The sequence below is a fragment of the Tyto alba genome, unplaced genomic scaffold (genome assembly GCF_018691265.1).
Source record: "Tyto alba isolate M040663 unplaced genomic scaffold, T.alba_DEE_v4.0 Super-Scaffold_26, whole genome shotgun sequence".
Taxonomy (NCBI): domain Eukaryota; kingdom Metazoa; phylum Chordata; class Aves; order Strigiformes; family Tytonidae; genus Tyto; species Tyto alba.
In genome coordinates this window covers 18,795,027-18,811,734 of record NW_024881300.1, presented here as the reverse complement: position 1 = coordinate 18,811,734, position 16,708 = coordinate 18,795,027, and the positions used below count along the sequence as shown (strand labels likewise).

General features: G+C 39.6%; 1 protein-coding gene across 2 annotated transcripts in view; it reads right to left on the bottom strand.

Annotated features, from left to right (window-relative positions):
* CDH13 (cadherin 13) overlaps positions 1 to 14,339 on the bottom strand; it is a 517,510-nt gene extending 503,171 nt beyond the window's left edge. For both annotated transcript variants that reach the window (XM_032990683.2, XM_032990682.2), the window contains exon 1: positions 14,159 to 14,339. In XM_032990683.2, coding sequence (XP_032846574.2) covers positions 14,159 to 14,203 — 45 coding nt within the window. In that variant the 5' untranslated portion in view covers positions 14,204 to 14,339. The remainder of the gene's footprint in view (positions 1 to 14,158) is intronic.
* Between the last annotated feature and the right edge of the window lie 2,369 nt (positions 14,340 to 16,708).

Here is a 16,708-nt window from a genome sequence, read left to right as displayed (position 1 = left end):
CAAGGGAGGGTGTCTGCATCGAAACAGGCCAAGGGATATAGCAAGAAACAACCCGCTCCCTTCTGGGCCTGTTGATGCATGTACTTCAGTGCTAAGTACAGATATCAGAAATTACTTCTGTCATTCAGACACACTCAGTGTCTACATCCCCCCAGCCACAGCTGCCTGGAAACCCTGTCAGTAAGATTTACACTATATTTGGTAATGGAACAAGGCTGACACCAAACTTTGTATTCAAGCCAAAGGTCAGCCTTCCGTATGTGGCTGGTGGGAAAAGGCACTGCTTTACAGTTCAGTTTCTTAATGAAGCAGCACAGACTTAAGAGAGAAGCTAAAAAAAATAAATAAAATCAAAGTCTACAGAGTTTGCTGAGCAAGGAGAAGGCCAAAGCACAAAACTCTCCTTAATCTAAGTACACTCACAGCCACAGCTATTGCTTAAGAAAGCTCCCTGCCCTACTTTTGTCCAGCCAAAGCTACACTGTTACATAAATAAGATGCCTTGGGCCAGAAGGAGACTAAGCAAAAAGGAGCATAACTCTGAAGGGAACAGTTAAAACCTTGTCTGGAAAAGATGGTAAATTTGATGTATTAATGCTGCTTACCCAGGGACTAATTACATGTTTTACAGCAAAGGGTTACTAAGACAGAATACCAAGGAATCCCTTCCTTGAAGGATGCTCACTACCCATTAAACTGCAGTCACACTTTGTCTCCCTCTCTTCTAAAGCTCCACAAGTACTACACACCTTCCAGTCCAGCAGACATGCTTCAGCAATAAGCCTTGCCAACAGCACTGAAGAAAACCAGAGTGATTTGTTTACAGGTGCTAAGGTAGCTAGCTGATCAGATAGTTCATCAATTCACAAGAAATGTATGGAAGAAAGACAAATTAAAAAGGCACGCTGATTATTAATTAATCAGATTGCTCACTATTTGCTATTAATGAAATTCATGTAATCACAGCCACAAGAGGTGACTACACTGTGAACCAGGAAATTAGAAGGGAAAAATGTTTTTCCCTGCTGTACTGGGCTTGACCAGCATATGACATGCAGCAGGGCAATACAAACAAATCAAGGACGAGCTATTGCTTACAGTTAGGCAATTTCAAACCCAAAAGGCATCTAAATTCCAGTGCATCAACTGCAATTTCTAGAAATACCAAAAATAGTTGTAGCAACACCAGATCATAGCTCTACCCCATGTCTGCATAGACTTTTCTCCCTTCCCCAAAGAAGCTTAAGAGAAAAGTTTACCCTGATCACTTCATTCAAAACCCACTCCTGCCCTCAGAGCTTGGCACAAAATTCTGCACAACATGTACATCTCTGGCTTGTAGGCTGGGAGAGATGTACTGTGTGTACTTCCTCCGCTTTTAAAGCAAAGGAATGTGCTCACAAATCAACAACGGTTTTATGAGGAAAAAGAGGGAGGATCTTCAGTTCCCATCATATTTGGAGCCATATTCAGAACTACACCCCAGGAGCAGTCATGACATTGGAAGTGGCAGTGTAACAGGCATGGCATGCTCCTGACTCATGCACACTGCTATTTAAAAACCCCAGCCCTTCTGAAGGGGGGGCAGGGGGTTAACTCAGGGCAAGACTGAGCCCTGCACCAAGCCCACTGCAGCCCTAACTGGAGTATTTACACCATAGAGCACCCGTGGAATTACTCACTTTTCAAAGTTGCTCATAGCAGTATTAAGAGGTGGCTGCATCCAAGCTAAGGGTGTAGCTAGCTGATCATTTCAACAGAAAGTTTCCACAAGTACCTGAGCCTTATTTCTGTATTAGTACTACTCATTTAAAGTGACAGTTGCAGTGATACTTCACATTTGAAATACAGACTCCTGCCCATCAGGTAAGTGAACCAAGACCGGCATGCCAATTATACAAGCGTAGGTTATCAAACAGTAAAGATTTTGGGATGCAGCAGACCTGAACTACAGGCTAATCCTCAAACTGGAGGTGCTGAAGGTGACTTGTACCTCTACTTCTGTGTCAGGCAGCTCGCACACGCAGTCCTGGAAACAGCAGATCTCAGGCCTAGAAATCTTTGTGCTACCCAGGCTCCCAAGGCAGAAATGACTGCAAGCAAACTCGCGCTCTTATTACATACGTACAAGGAAAAACTGTAAAGTAACTAGTTTTCTATTTTTGTTTTCCTTTCAATGTTTTAAAAGGTCAAATGTATTTGCACTCTGCTGTGTTCTCTTTATCAGTGCTTAAACTCAAGCACTGCCAGATGAATCATGAGTCGTGCAAACACCCCAGAAATACAGTGTCAAAAGTAGATCCACTGTACATGAATTGTATGCTCAGTTGTCAGGGGAGGATTGTTTCCATTTTAAGCACGGAAGAACCTGCAGAAAACTAATAGCTAGTTTGCAAATGTGCCTGAAGTCAGGTTCTCTTCCCTTTAATCTTTGCTCTTCAGCTGGCCTCTAAGAGATGTCAGAAAATAGAAGAAAGGGGATAAATCTGTGAAATTATATATTAGCAAAAGTGGTAGGGGGAGGGAAATCACATACTATCTGACAAAACTTTGGAACATTTATCTCTCATAACAGCTGACCCATAATACTCATTTCAGCAAGACATTGCCCAGCTTTCCCTGGTTTCTGGCTTGCCTCATATTTATTGCTAGAAAGCTGTAACAGACTTGTCCTTTCCCTCCCAGGTTCTCTGGCCTTTTCCTACCTTTCCATTTTCTCTGGGACATACTCACTTCCAGCCACATGCAGTTAAATAAATATGCTTGTGTTACAGAAAGGTCATCTTGGAAACAACCTTTCCAATACACATAAAATAGTTTCAGACACTTAGAGTAGCGACATGCAAACAGTTTCAAAAGAAATTTCTATGTACTCTCCTGCAATGAAGACTGGCTTGGCCTGGTACCTTATGCCCAGTTTGTCCTCTGTTCTCTCCTTTCCCATTCCCTCCTCAGATAACTAGTTAAAATTAGAGGAAGGTATCTCCTAAGTTTTATTTCATCTGCGTGGTAAGAAGTTTCCCAAAGCATCAGTAGAATGGATTTAATGACCATGAACACAACGTCAAAGCAGCAGACAGAGATAAATATTGTCCATGAAGACACAGAACAAATGATAATAAAGAAGTCCCACCAAAACATAAAACGTAGACAAGAGGAGAGTTCTATGGCTGGGAAGGTAATGAATGCTCAAAATAGATACAGAGTTTTACAAAGGATTAAATTTCCTGCCTCTCAAACCAGCATGCTGATACACACACACATCCAGATAAGAAGAAGAGCTCTGGATATGGGCAGACTAAACTGTCAGGTAAGATTGCATGTAAATGAAGATGTGGAAATCAAGCAAAATCAAACTAGATGCTGCTCTCCATTCCTGTATACACCTGTTAACTGTATCACAAATAAAAAATGCTGCTTTCCAAATCCTAACAGCTGCAAAAAGTTACAGGACATTGAATACTATTTTGTTTTTGTTTTTCCCTTGGTTTTGTTTTTCCTTCAATTTTTGTGCATTAAGGTTTGACCTTCTTTCTTGTATTGCTGTCAGCCAAGGAAAGGGACTAGAAATTCAGCAGCTATGTGAGCATGTTTGTTACTAAATAACTATCCCAGCACTTCTGTCTCCAAGACATCACCAACTTAAAATCATTATGGGGTAGCCAAAATTAGATTTTTTTTTTTCCACATGTGCAGATAGAGTAAGACCACCTCCAGGGACTGAGGGAGACAGGAGTAGGGTAACACGAACATCCCAATAAATGTACAAGATTTGGGCCAGATACACAAGTACTAGCAGTACAGCGCTTATAGTTGCCTAACATTAGCTGAAGGTTACAATTAACACTGCACTAACTCTAGGCAATCTGCATATTTCCCAGTAAAAATAACAAGGACCTATTTAAAATGCTAAAGGAAAGTGACTCCTTAGATTTGTCTGGTCTACCTCATGTTGAAGAAAATCCCTATCATCTTCTTATCTATCACCAAAAGAAAAACATCTATAAGCACCAAGAACAGGGATGGACTTGCAAAAAGGGCCTGCTGAAGCCCATCTAAGAGAATTTAAACCACAATAGTAAAAAGTATTCACCCTCTCCCTCAACATTAGAAGTTCTGGGAAAAAGTTTGAGTAGAAAAAACTAAAAGAACTCAGACTATCTGAATTTTTTTGAGCCGATGAAGTGGAACAGAGAAAAAGTAATTTGAACAAGGAAATTACAGGAATGCTGATACTTCCAGTCAGCCTGGAGGTAAGGCAGAGAGAGCCACTTGTGCTATGCATGATTGCTTTTTCTTCCTTCATATCCCAGCTGGGCTCCACAAACACAGAGCATGCAGAAATCAGAGGTCAAGAACAAGTTGGAAAAATGATTTTGTCCAGGTTCAATATGTGTTATGTCAGACAACCAAGTCAATTTCTATTTTAGCCAAACTCCTTCAGCCACCCTTAATCAATGTTTCGCTCTCATGCATAGAAAGGACCAGGTTCTGTGCTTGTTATGCCTTGGCTCATGAAGGAACAAAAATTTTAAATATTGTATTCTTGGGAAGCATTTCAGAAGGATATAACCATACAGGAAGAGAAAGGTGTTCCACAAAGTCAGAGATTAGCTTTCAATAGTCCATACAAGTCTACAGATTCTCATGTTTCAGGCTTGTAACGAATGGTCCATCTATGTGTCATTGTCCCTCCAGGAATTCAAGCATTTAGGTGCATCTCACTAACAATGACACTTTAGGACAGCCATCACACTTCCAGGAGCTAGACATCGGAGAGGAACAGCCATGACAAAGCAGCTCACCTACTACCTGAGGAACCCAAACTTTTGGTAGCTCTGGCTTTCTAATCTGAGGAAAGGAAGGAAGACAGGAACCTTTATCAGTGAACAGATGGTGGGGAAAATATTCTACCATTGAGACTACATCTCACATTACAGTAGAAAAATCCAACACCTCTCCCCTACCCAAGCATAGTTGGTTGTATATTATCTGTCCCTGTCTTCTACCCCAGTGTTTTGTCTCAAATGCTGTGAGTATATATAGCACTGCCAGCCTCATCCTCCTCTGCTCCAACTGATCATTTTGCCAGCAGCCATCACAAACACTAGTTACAAGCAAGTACCCTCCATTTTTATTATGCCTAAAAGAACTCTGTGCAGTTATGATTAACTAAACATTTTTTCTTCTTAGTTTCCTCTATATGCAAAATCCTAGCTGTATAGCAATAGACAGTTCTTTGGCAAATCACAACAAATTATATTCTTGAAAGTTGAGCAGCATTATTAAAATAGTACTACATATACCAGCTTCTGATTGGCTTAAATACTGAATTTATTCTGGGCTCCCTCCAATCAGAATTAATCTTTCTACAGTACAATGAACTGTCACTACTGAATCAACACCAGCAGAAGAAGTGACAGCAGCCTACATCATTACTCAACTAAGATAATAGAACTAAAGTCATTGAAACAGGCAGATGTTGGAGGCTGTCTCCCATTTCAGAATAATGTTCCTGTCGTAACTCAGCATTTATTTTAGGGAAGCAAGGATAAATTCATTACCATTTGCAGGGGGATCAGATATAATAGTAATAGAAGCCATGTAAACCTCACAGTATGTTCACAGTAGAAATGCATGTGGCATTGATACTAACCATCCTTCACCTAGATAATGCAAAGCGGGGCAAGGCAATCAATCCATGTCCACTGGAGACCTGTTCCCATATTAGCGTGGGCAACAGCGTTTTGCTACTGCACACTCGGAAAACTGAACTCAAGAGATGTGCAAGTCATTTCCAAGTTTCATGATTTACTCCCAGCGTCCTTACCTTATTTCCTGGTAACATGCTGTATCTGAAATCATCATCTAAAGAGCCACTCTTTTGCCACATTGCAATAATCAATATCCTCACTGCACAAAATGCCACACTTCTGCATTGATAACTAAACTGCGTACATCCAACAATCAGGGAAAACTATTGATGATATTTAAAACTGAAGATTGTATTCTTTTTTTAAAAGAGGTCTTTTCATTAAAAGCATTAGAAGAAAATACTGATTCTAAAAATAGAAGCAAATGTCAGAGCCTTATCCATTTCTGAACAGTAGTGTAAGTGGGTGCAAAAAGGTGTACCTTCCCATTATCGCTACACTGTAATGACCATCCTTACATCTTTGTCTCACTGAATAATGTCTTCTGGAATTATATTACTACATATTAAGGAAAGGTGATCAAATATTGGCCTAACTACTTTAGTGTTCATGTCAGAGCTGCATATCAGTAAATTGATAGGATTATTGATATTCATAAATCAAGATTCATAAAGTTGAGAGTCCAGTTCATTTAGAACATAAATTATGAAAACAAAATAAATTTGTAAAACAATAAAACCACTCAGCATGACACACAATACAACCTTCAGGTAGCAGGCCAATATCAATGCCCAAAAACCCAAACTGATTTTTATGTATTGTTCTATTTTAATTTCATTCTCATTTATCTTTATCCACAGCTTTTTCATTTTGCATTTCACCTGAATAAGGATGATAGATAATATCCATGACTTCCTGGCACTTGCAAGACCAGTTATCTTATCTTGGCAGAAGGTCAAACTGAACACCTTTTAATTTGGCCAGTTATCTAACTGTACTGAACCGCTCAAACCTGCAGCTCAGATATCTATTCCTGCTGTGTAGAGCAGTTGGAGTTGCTCAGCTTCCTCTGGCAGAGCTCTGAAACAATGGGTTTAACAGGGGAGGAAATACCCATCCAATTCTAATGGCTAATTCCATCTCCTTTCACTTAGAGAGCAAAGTACCAGATGCTCTGGATTTCCTGCTTTGTCAACTATAGAGCAGTGTTATGTTCAGCACTCACATTTTGTTATAGCTGTTTGTTGTCTGATAAAACATGGTTCCTCAGGGAAAACAGAGGGCTGTCTCTAGAGAAATGTACAAATACACCTTATTTGGCAGTAGGGGAGCTCAACGCCACCAAGTTTGTCTATGGGAAAACGCAAGATCTTGGGAACACAGTTCCCAGGGTTTTCTCTGCTCCCAAGCAGTTACCAACACTTGTGTCTAGATTGAAATGTAGTAGACACTTCAAAGACCATCTTACATCAAGAAAACTGTAATTGGCTGGGAAAAGGGGCAACTTCACATGATTTCTCCCCTGCCTCTGTCCTTGTATGCTGTCTATGCAAGCTATGGATCATACTCCAAATTCACGCATGCTGGGATAGCTCCCTAGTGGATTCAAATTAATTTATAGCAGATTGGAATTTCTGCCTTTATACAGTGACTCCATGGACAGCTGCCAGCTTTTATTTTACTCTTATGTGATCAAAATACCCTGTTTGACTCCAAGACTCTTTTTTAAAGACAATTTGCACAGAAACCCTTCTTTCGATTCCAAGTTACGCCAAGACAATGAAAAGAAATAGATTAAGTGTCTCTAAAGTAGATGAGCTGATTATCAGTGTAATAAGTATGTTGTAACATGCTTTTTTGCTCCACAGCAATTCAAACAAAACTCAATGTGCTAACAGTTTTATGGATAGATTTGAAGCAATATGAAAAGTCATTCATCCTCTTTCTACCTTTTTCCACAGATGTGTTATTGTTCATGTGGCAGAGAGCCATTAATGTATAGAATCAGTACTCCCCCAGCTGTGTTTCCAGACAAGCTTGCCAACTTTGTCCTGGAACAGATAAGGGGCACCCACAATTATCATAGCTTAGTGGAGAAAAAGGGATAACCTTCAACAGTAGTCTTCAGCACACAAGTAGTAAAAGCTAAGATAAGCTTACAGGTATAAATATTTACAAGTGATCACCTCTTATCCTAAACTCAAGTTGTATGTATACGTATTTCTTTGCATACAGCCACATTAACAGTGCTGTGACAGCTTAATGGCCTAGAACCTGTGGTTTTCAGAATTTTGAATCCTTTTTACACACAAGTACCACAAGGTCTATCTGCCATGATTACTTATTTGCTGAAAACTTTTTCAAAATTTTAGAAACTCAGTTTCTGTCTATACTCTTATTAATAAAGCTTTCATAAACACAGGAATTATTTGCTCTTCATTACATACCAGACTGCAAAGTTCTTGGGAATTAAATATTTGCTTTTAGAAATATATACACTGCCATCACCAATAAGAAATTAAACATTAGTTGCTAACAGCAAGAGAACAAAAGAGTTTAGTCTGAAGTAGATAGCTATTATTAGGGCTTTTTTAAAAAAAAATAAAAAACCAAAACAACACATGATACTTTAGGGAGTAGAACCTTTATCAAATGGAGTCTGAGAAGCCTTAGGCAATAAAAATTTATTTCAGAGAGCTGCATATGCATGCCCCATTTTGAGACACTTCAAAAGCTTGAAGGTGGATGTTCAGCTCCCTAAAAACAAGGCCCGTAAAAATAACAAATTAGACATCCATACATGGATATTCATAGATATCAGAAGTTATTTAAACACCTTAATCAGCTTTTCCAAGTGGTTAGAGATACTGATAACTGCTGTGTGCTGGAAAGATTCACCCCACCCCCCTCTTAATAGCTCATATTTATTTTAGTCTGTTCTTAGAACTGTTTTAACCAGCTCCATCAAACTGAAACTTAAATTTCTTCTTTTTTCCTCAGCCAAGAAAATTAATGTTGCAAAACAGAAGAATATTAGATAAGTTAGTAGTGGAATGTGTTCTATTCATACGAAAAGTAAGGCTTTCAAAGAATTAGATTCTTCCATTTGACAGAGAATACAGTCCACATCACAACAGTAAAAAAAAAAAAAAAACAACAAAACAAAACAAAACAAAACAAAAAAACAGTGGGCAGATTTCCAGGACCTTTGAATAATGAAACAGTGGTTAATAAAGCAATTCTTATTTGTCACTCCTCTTTGGCATTTAATATCCTACTAATTTGTATATACTAATGTTGTGCTAGCTGCAGGACACATGAAATGACAGAAAAACAGTCTCCCATCTGGGCTGGTCCCATCCATCTGGTGATTAGGGCAAGGCACAGTGCAACCATATGGCCATGATCAAGAACCCACTAATATCATCCAGAGTTAACTGGGAAGAGCTACAGCCCACTTAGTCTCCTAAGGATGATAAATCCCTCTCATTCTATCTCTCCTCCCCAGTGGACATGGTAGATTTGTCTTTTTGTCTGCACAGATGAAGCTTTGCTGGTTAGAATACTAGTGATACACACACAAAAAAAAAAAAAAAAAAAAAAAAAGTGAATTTCATGCTTGTAGCTGTCAAAGACAAAATGAAGAATTTCCATGAAACAATTAAACCCCACTAACCTCACATTTCTGCCTCAAATCTCAGATGAAGCCCCCTTCCTCCCAAAAAGCTCACACTGGCATAGGAACTCTGAAACCTGAGGCCAAAATCCTGATACACAGCACATTGGTACAACCCAGCAGCTGAAGATTAGAGATGCAACTCCAGTAATGATGCAGGAAGAGTCTAACAGTAACAGCTCTGTTATCTAGCTTGCCCTTAAATATTAATAGAATGGGAAGAGCCTACTTATCTAACAACAAACAGGAAGAAAACAAAAGGCAGAACTTCAAGGAAGAAAACGAAAGGCAGAACTTCATATCTTCTTGAATGGGCACCACTGTTACTACCTACATACTTCCACTAGTTCTTGTTGCACTGGAGAAACCACTTAGAAATACTTGTTTCCTAGATGACAAATCACTAAAAATCAAGTCAATAACCTCCTAGTGGATTACAGCAGAAAGATATTACATGTGCTAAAATAATCTCTTTCAATTTTTGATAATCAGAAACAGAAACCAGTTCCCAACATATTGCCTGAGCTACATCTTAAATTGAAGAATAGTCTCAAGTGGTACACAACAAAGTAGGTTTAATTGTAATGCTGTATCTCTGGGAGCATTTTCATGACCAGTTTCCACTCATCTATCGTAACAAATCCCCCCAGTAAGAAGTCTGGTCAGGTCCTATGTAAGAAGATCTTTAAAGGTTTAGTGCTGTTGCGTAAAGTCATACTAATTCACCAGGGACCAACCTTCTCTCCAAGGCAATATTTGACAAATAGTACAGCATGGCTGCTGGAATGGCTCTGTGTTTTGGAAGATACCACCTTTTGAACGAGATATGTAAGTAGAAAATCTTTTTGACTACATAACCAAAAATGATGACCTGAAACCATCAGGAAAAAGCATCAGTTAGGCTCACAAAATGCTCATCAGTACAGATAGTTATACATAATAATTGGCAGTTGAGTTTCTTTAACATTTTGAAGTGTTTTTAACAAATCTGATATAGCACAAGAGGTATAGACTGTTTCAAATAATAAGCAGTCTTAAACAAAGCAACATGATGCAAAACAGAAATGCTTGGTCAGAATTTGAGCATAATCTTTAACATTATATCAACCAACTTTGTGTGAGCAAGATTTTTCTTTTTTCCTTAAGCTGCTAAAATTTCTTTTGCTTTTAATACATGGGTGCTGACTTTCAAGCTGTGCATGGAGCCCTCTTCTGGAGAAATTTGAAAAAATAAAAGCTTAAGAATGCAGCAGTGTGGGCTATGCATTTGGGGAAGTTTCAGGACTAATTTTCTCCATTCACTATAATGAAAAGCTTGCAAAATCTATACATTTTTCCAGCTGACTTAGTTGTAATCCAGTGGAACATGACAGTTATTGTTAAAGCTATCAAAACAATTAATTTTTTTTCTCTCATTTTGTAAGCTTTGCTTACAAATTTGATGTTGATTTATCTGTCTGCATGAAATGCATAACATACAAAAGCAAACCTATGAACAGCTTCTGTTTTAAAACAAATATTTTGTATATAGGCCTTAGAAATTATACTTTGGGAAAAATGTAAATAATTCCTTGATCCGATCAGATTTTTAACTCTGTATTTACTGCTTATTGTACACTGTATAGTGAACTACACAAGCTATCAGAGTACAGTTAGTTTTTATTGTCAGCTTCAGATCAATAAAGCAGTATTCTATAGATATGCTTTATAGTTTTAAAGGTGATCCTGAATTAAAGGATTACTTGAAACATCTTCCTCAGCTACTGCAGCTAATGTTCCATTTTGCTCTTGGTGTAAACAGGACTGAGTTGGTAGTAGTGTAGACTAAATCTTTGCAAGAGAAAAAATTAATTTATCATCCACCTATTTACCACAATTTTTACAAATATACTTAATTGGCTGCTTTGTTGAGATGAAAAAGTGATTCCCTACCCTCATCCTTCTAATGCTTCAAAAGGCAATTTTTTTTTTTTATATTTAACAAATGCAGTTAAATTCGATACAGACCAAGGAAACACAAAAGCAAAGTTACCAATTTTAGAAGTAATCTTTTTATTAAAAAAAATAAACATTTTTTCAGTTCATGTTCTAAGGAACATAAGAATTTCTTCAAACTTTTTTCTACAATGTAAACTTTGCTATCATTACTTTGAAATTAAGTTATTCCTATCTTCTACTTCCACAGAAAGTATTGCATTAGTAGATTGCTATTGCTTAGAAATCATTTTACCAAAATTGAGCTTTGCTAGTTCCACTAGCATTGTATTATATGAGGCATTATTGCTACTTCTAAGGGAGAAAAAAAGAAAACTTATGAAAAAAATCCCAAAATGTGTTACAACCACTATACAGCCAGATGGCTGCATTTGTTTAATATGTTGTTTCTCACATTCTTCTGTTTACTTTTCCTGTCACATAAAAGTTGTGCATGTGGTATGTCAAAGAGAAAAGCCAAACAGCATTTCAGTAATTCCCTTTTCTTTCCCTAGCATGCTATTACCTACAGTTCATACTTTAACCTGACAACACTTGGCCACCTTATACCTGAAGACAGAATTATATACACTTCTTTATAGTCTAATTCATTCCATAATTCATTAACTCTTAGACATGATCTATAAAGTAAACTTGGAGATGTGTTATATCACCAGGTAGAGACATTGCCCAAAAAAGCTACATATGCTAATAAAGGTGAGGTGCAGTTTAAGCACTGAAATACAAAGCAAAGCTAAAGCACCACAAGCGCAGCCCTGCAGTGTGCTAGAACTCATCTCAGCCCAGTAAAGAGAAGAAACTCTGAAGTACCACTGAAAGTTATCATTAAAGTACACAGTTGTTTTCAGAATCAGGTATTCTGTACCTTCTCACATTTTAAGTAGATTGTGATGTCAAAAAAAGCCAACTATGTGGTTTAATAGGCCTTAAATATCTGTCCTCCTCTATCATATACATACTGCTTTTCCTACAGGGGATCACTAAAGAAAATCCAAACTCGAGCTGATTAATTCAGTAGTGTGCTAGAGAATACAAACAAAAAAGGACTGAAAACACAGAGGAAGACAAGCGAACTGCAGTCCAGATGGCAGATCTCAAGCCCAAAGTGACAGAGCACCAGCTCAGTATATCCACAGGTTCCCTTGACCCTGTCCGTGCCCTCTCCCCCCAGTCCCTCTGCTGCCTGAGCCTTGCCTCTGACCACCAGCTTTGCAAGCCCAGCTGCCCTTCCAGGCTGGATCTCAGTCCACTTTGACAACTTCTCCCCCTTCGGGCTTCCCCCAGCCCACCGGAGAGCAAATCAGCCCTCCCACTCGCTGTAGCCAGGCTGGGCAGAGCTGGTGAGCTGCCCACCCGCCAGCCCTCCACAGCCCCCCAAGCCTCAGCCCCAGCTGTGAGGGAGGCCCTGCAAGAAACTCTGTGTATCACTAGCACATGGTGCTCTGGCTCCTCAAACTCATCCTTCACCAGCATGTTCTGGCACCATACCTATGGCCCAACACAGCTGCTTTCATTTGTTACACTCCCTGCAGCAGGACTGTTATCCTGAACCCACCCAAATGCCTATGGGCTTGCTCACAAGTCCTCAGTCACCGAGTCTCCTGCTGTCCCGTAACTTCAGCCACCCACGTTCATGCTTTTACTCATCAGGTTAAGCCAGGACCCAAATACCCTAGCCTTGATCCACAGTATATATGTATTCAGTTCACACTACTGCCTCCTACTTACACACTCCTGGTGTATTTCCTCTCAGCAATAAAGCTCTCCCAACAGTGATCCCTCATTTTTCTCCTTATTATCCTATTTTGAAAAATGAGACTAAATGCCTGCTGGAGATTGCAGGTACACAAACACGAGTGCACAGATTCAGCGTCCCAAGCACTAGTTTGATGTTTTCTAACCTACCAACCCCCTAAGGGTTAACAAAACCACAAGTCAAAAAGGAATTAACTTTTATCTCTACTCTGCGAACAGGATGCCAGTGCCACTGTCACTAAATGCAAGAGTTGACAGAGCTCCTAAGACAAAAGAAGAAAGAATGCATTTTAGCTGGACGACAACAACAAAGGGTTTTCAAACCACCCCAGAGCTTCCAAAAAGTGAGCCCTGTAACAGCAGAAGGAGGAAAAGAGAGCAACCAGAAGGTACTGAGAAGTCAAAACCCAGCGAGTCCCTTTGCTTTGACAGACAGCAGCAGCAGGGCTTTAGCAGCTCCGTGTTTTTAAGGCTGGGTGTTTTTTCCTCTGCTTTCTGGCAGAGGGGGATCTATTACATTTAATAAGAGAAAGGCTACATAGCAAGTCACTAACAGAGTATTACACATCTATCAAGAGAGTACGGGGAAGGGAACCTTTTGCAAGGTCTGATTTTATTTTTCCTCCATATTCCCCCCTCCTCTTTCTTTAAAGAAAAAAAAAAAAAAAAAGGCGATAAATAATGTGAGCTGTCTATAATAGCCTATAAGCCTACTACCCGGCAAAAGCCACAGAGGAAAGAGGCAAATCAAAGTTGCAGCATTTGATATGACAGAAAATATTGCTGCTGCAGCTGCAACCGTGACACTTGAAAGATTCCCCCCACCACCCTTCCTGAGGGGAAACAAAAAAAATGCTATATATCATACTGCAAATTTGCTGTAATTGTAAATCAAGGAACTATGAGATTCTACATTCCTAGCAACTGGCTTATAGCAGAGATCTTGCATCTTTCAACAGTAATTCAAGCAATGTATAATTACTCAGAAATCAGACCTGAATTACAAATACTTTCAAATCCAAACGCACAAGAGAAAGAAGATGAAAGAAAGCAAGGAAAAAAACCACATATTTCTTACCTGGGACAGCAGAAAGGACAGAGTAAGTTGAGTTTTGTGCTGCATTTTGCCAGACTAGAAGGTACCAGAGGCTTTTTCATTCATGCACTCGGCTGCACTGAGCATATTTTCACTGTGAAACAGCCTTTGAGAAGAGACTCTGCCTTGAGAGCCAGCCAACTTCCCAAATAGATCAGCAGCATCATCACTAAAGCATTGGATAGAGTCTGATGACCAGAACCAATGGCTTTACAAGGATGATTTCTTCACAAAGCATCCCCATTTTGCATCACACATATTGGGCAAGCACCTCTCACAAACACAGCACCTTTAGAAAGCATTTTGCTTTGGTGTATTTGTGTGTTTAGTTTCAGTCTAACAAATCATGCCTTACAGATCTCAATAGTATTTTCCCTTTTAGAGAATGGAATTGCACAGAGAGAAATAAGAGCAACTCTGAGCACCACTGCAAAGAGATTCTCTTTATTAAAATGTTAATAAGGTATGCTTTATTTTCAATAAATCAAAAAAATGACCACTGCAGTTTTAGTTACCTCCCTTAGAAGAGCACAGTGAAATTTTTCAGTGCAGCAGAAATACAGATTATATTTTTTTGTTTTCCCCTCAATCTCACAAATCACAACGAAGACAGATCAATTCTAGCCTGCAGAAAAAATCCATCATAAGGCAATAGATTTTATTAACTGCTCAGGTAATGGCAGAACTGGCTTTTGATTCAATGAACTTGAACCTAGGACAAAGTTTCAAAGGTGCATGCCCTTCAATTACAAAAACTTTTCCTGCTTGGAAAAGGGCACCTGATGTTTCAAGAACCTGCTTCCTCTGGATTGGTTATATTGCAACCCAGCAAGTAACAGCAGGCAGATGAACCAAAGATTATAAATTCCCCTGTCTGCATTTCCAGCTCCACCTCTCTTGCCACTCCCCATTATCACAACGGTCCAGTCCTTCTTTGACTTGTTGTCTTGCAGTTGCCAGGGTTATTTAGCAGTACTCTTCCCCCATTTTCAGTAGGGTCAGAAGTCTCCTCAGCTCTCATGTCTGATGCTTTTCCCTTGCTTGCTCATCCAACATAGGCAGCTGCCACCACTTTCTGCTCTGCCTGACCATGGGTGGGTGCTACATGGGTGGAGATGAGCAGAAACATGGAGAGGGGGAAGCAGGTAGATAGATATGAAGAGATACACATTCAAAAAAGCTGCCAACCACTTTGAGTTCCTCAGCATCAGCTTCCTGCTGTGAATAATGTTGTTTGATAGCTTCCCTAACTGCTGCTAGTCTACTGCTCACATTTTCCTTTACTTACACAGAGGATCAAAATTGAGGGAAACCACTGTCCTTCCAAGCCTGAGCCCTCACATGCAGCAACAGCTCTGCTATAGTACCCTCATCACATAAGTATAAATAAATACCTGAGATGGATCAGAATTCAAACCAAACCCAGCAGAAACTACCAGTAGCAATTATAATGTTTTATATAACTGCAAAAGGTTCACTGCTTACACATAAAAAAAGCAAGTAGGTTGCTTTCTTTTCCATCCTTTTTTCCAAGCAGAAAGCCAGCTTAGAAGGGTAAAAAAAAAAAAAAAACCAAAAAACAAAAAAACTTAGAACTCCTTATGATTAAAAATAAGTGAGTGACCATCTCTCACTACTCCTTCAGGGTCCCAGTTTTTCACCAAGTCTAAGTCCCAGCCTCAGAAGAAGAACCTCAGTAGTTTATAAAGAAGGCTTCAGGGTTTTCACAGGGCAAAGCCTACAGACAACAACACCAGCTGTACCACAGTATACACAGCCTTTGTATGGGAGTACTGGGATTTGTAGATTTGTACAGTCTCTTAAACACCACAAACAAGGTCCAAACAGCTGAGCGAGCTACCAGACCAACCAGAAGTAGGTGGTGGCTGAAAGAAACCAAGGCATATCTGCATCCTGTTTCACAGGAAAGGGACTCATTTTTGAAAAAACAAAACAAAACAAAAACAAAAAAAAAAAAAAAAAAAAAAAAAAAACCACACAATAAAGTCATGGGATAGATGATTCACTCCAAGATAATGCTTGCAGTAACATGAGTTTGGAGCCAATGTGAGCAGTTAATCTCTGCACAAGGCACAGCACAGCCAAGGGGCCACCCCACCAAGGAGGCAGGGAGGGGAACAAGGAATTCGAGGTTTGCAGAGAGGGGAACAAGGAATTCGAGGTTTGCACTTTGCACCCCCAGCCACAAGAAATTCGAGGTTTGCACTTTGCTCCCCCAGCCACAAGGAATTCGAGGTTTGCAGAGAGGGGAACAAGGAATTCGAGGTTTGCACTCCCAGCCACAAGGAATTCGAGGTTTGCACTTTGCTCCCCCAGCCACAAGGAATTCGAGGTTTGCACTTTGCTCCCCCAGCCACAAGGAGCAGAGCTGGGCCTGCTGCCATAGCCTCCCTCCTCACCACAGACATCACATCCCCCAGTCATTCACAGGCAAAGGGAGCCACATGTGGCAGCCTTTTGCCTCAGAAACAGCAACCACTCCCTAATAAGGATGAAAAAGAACAATGTTTT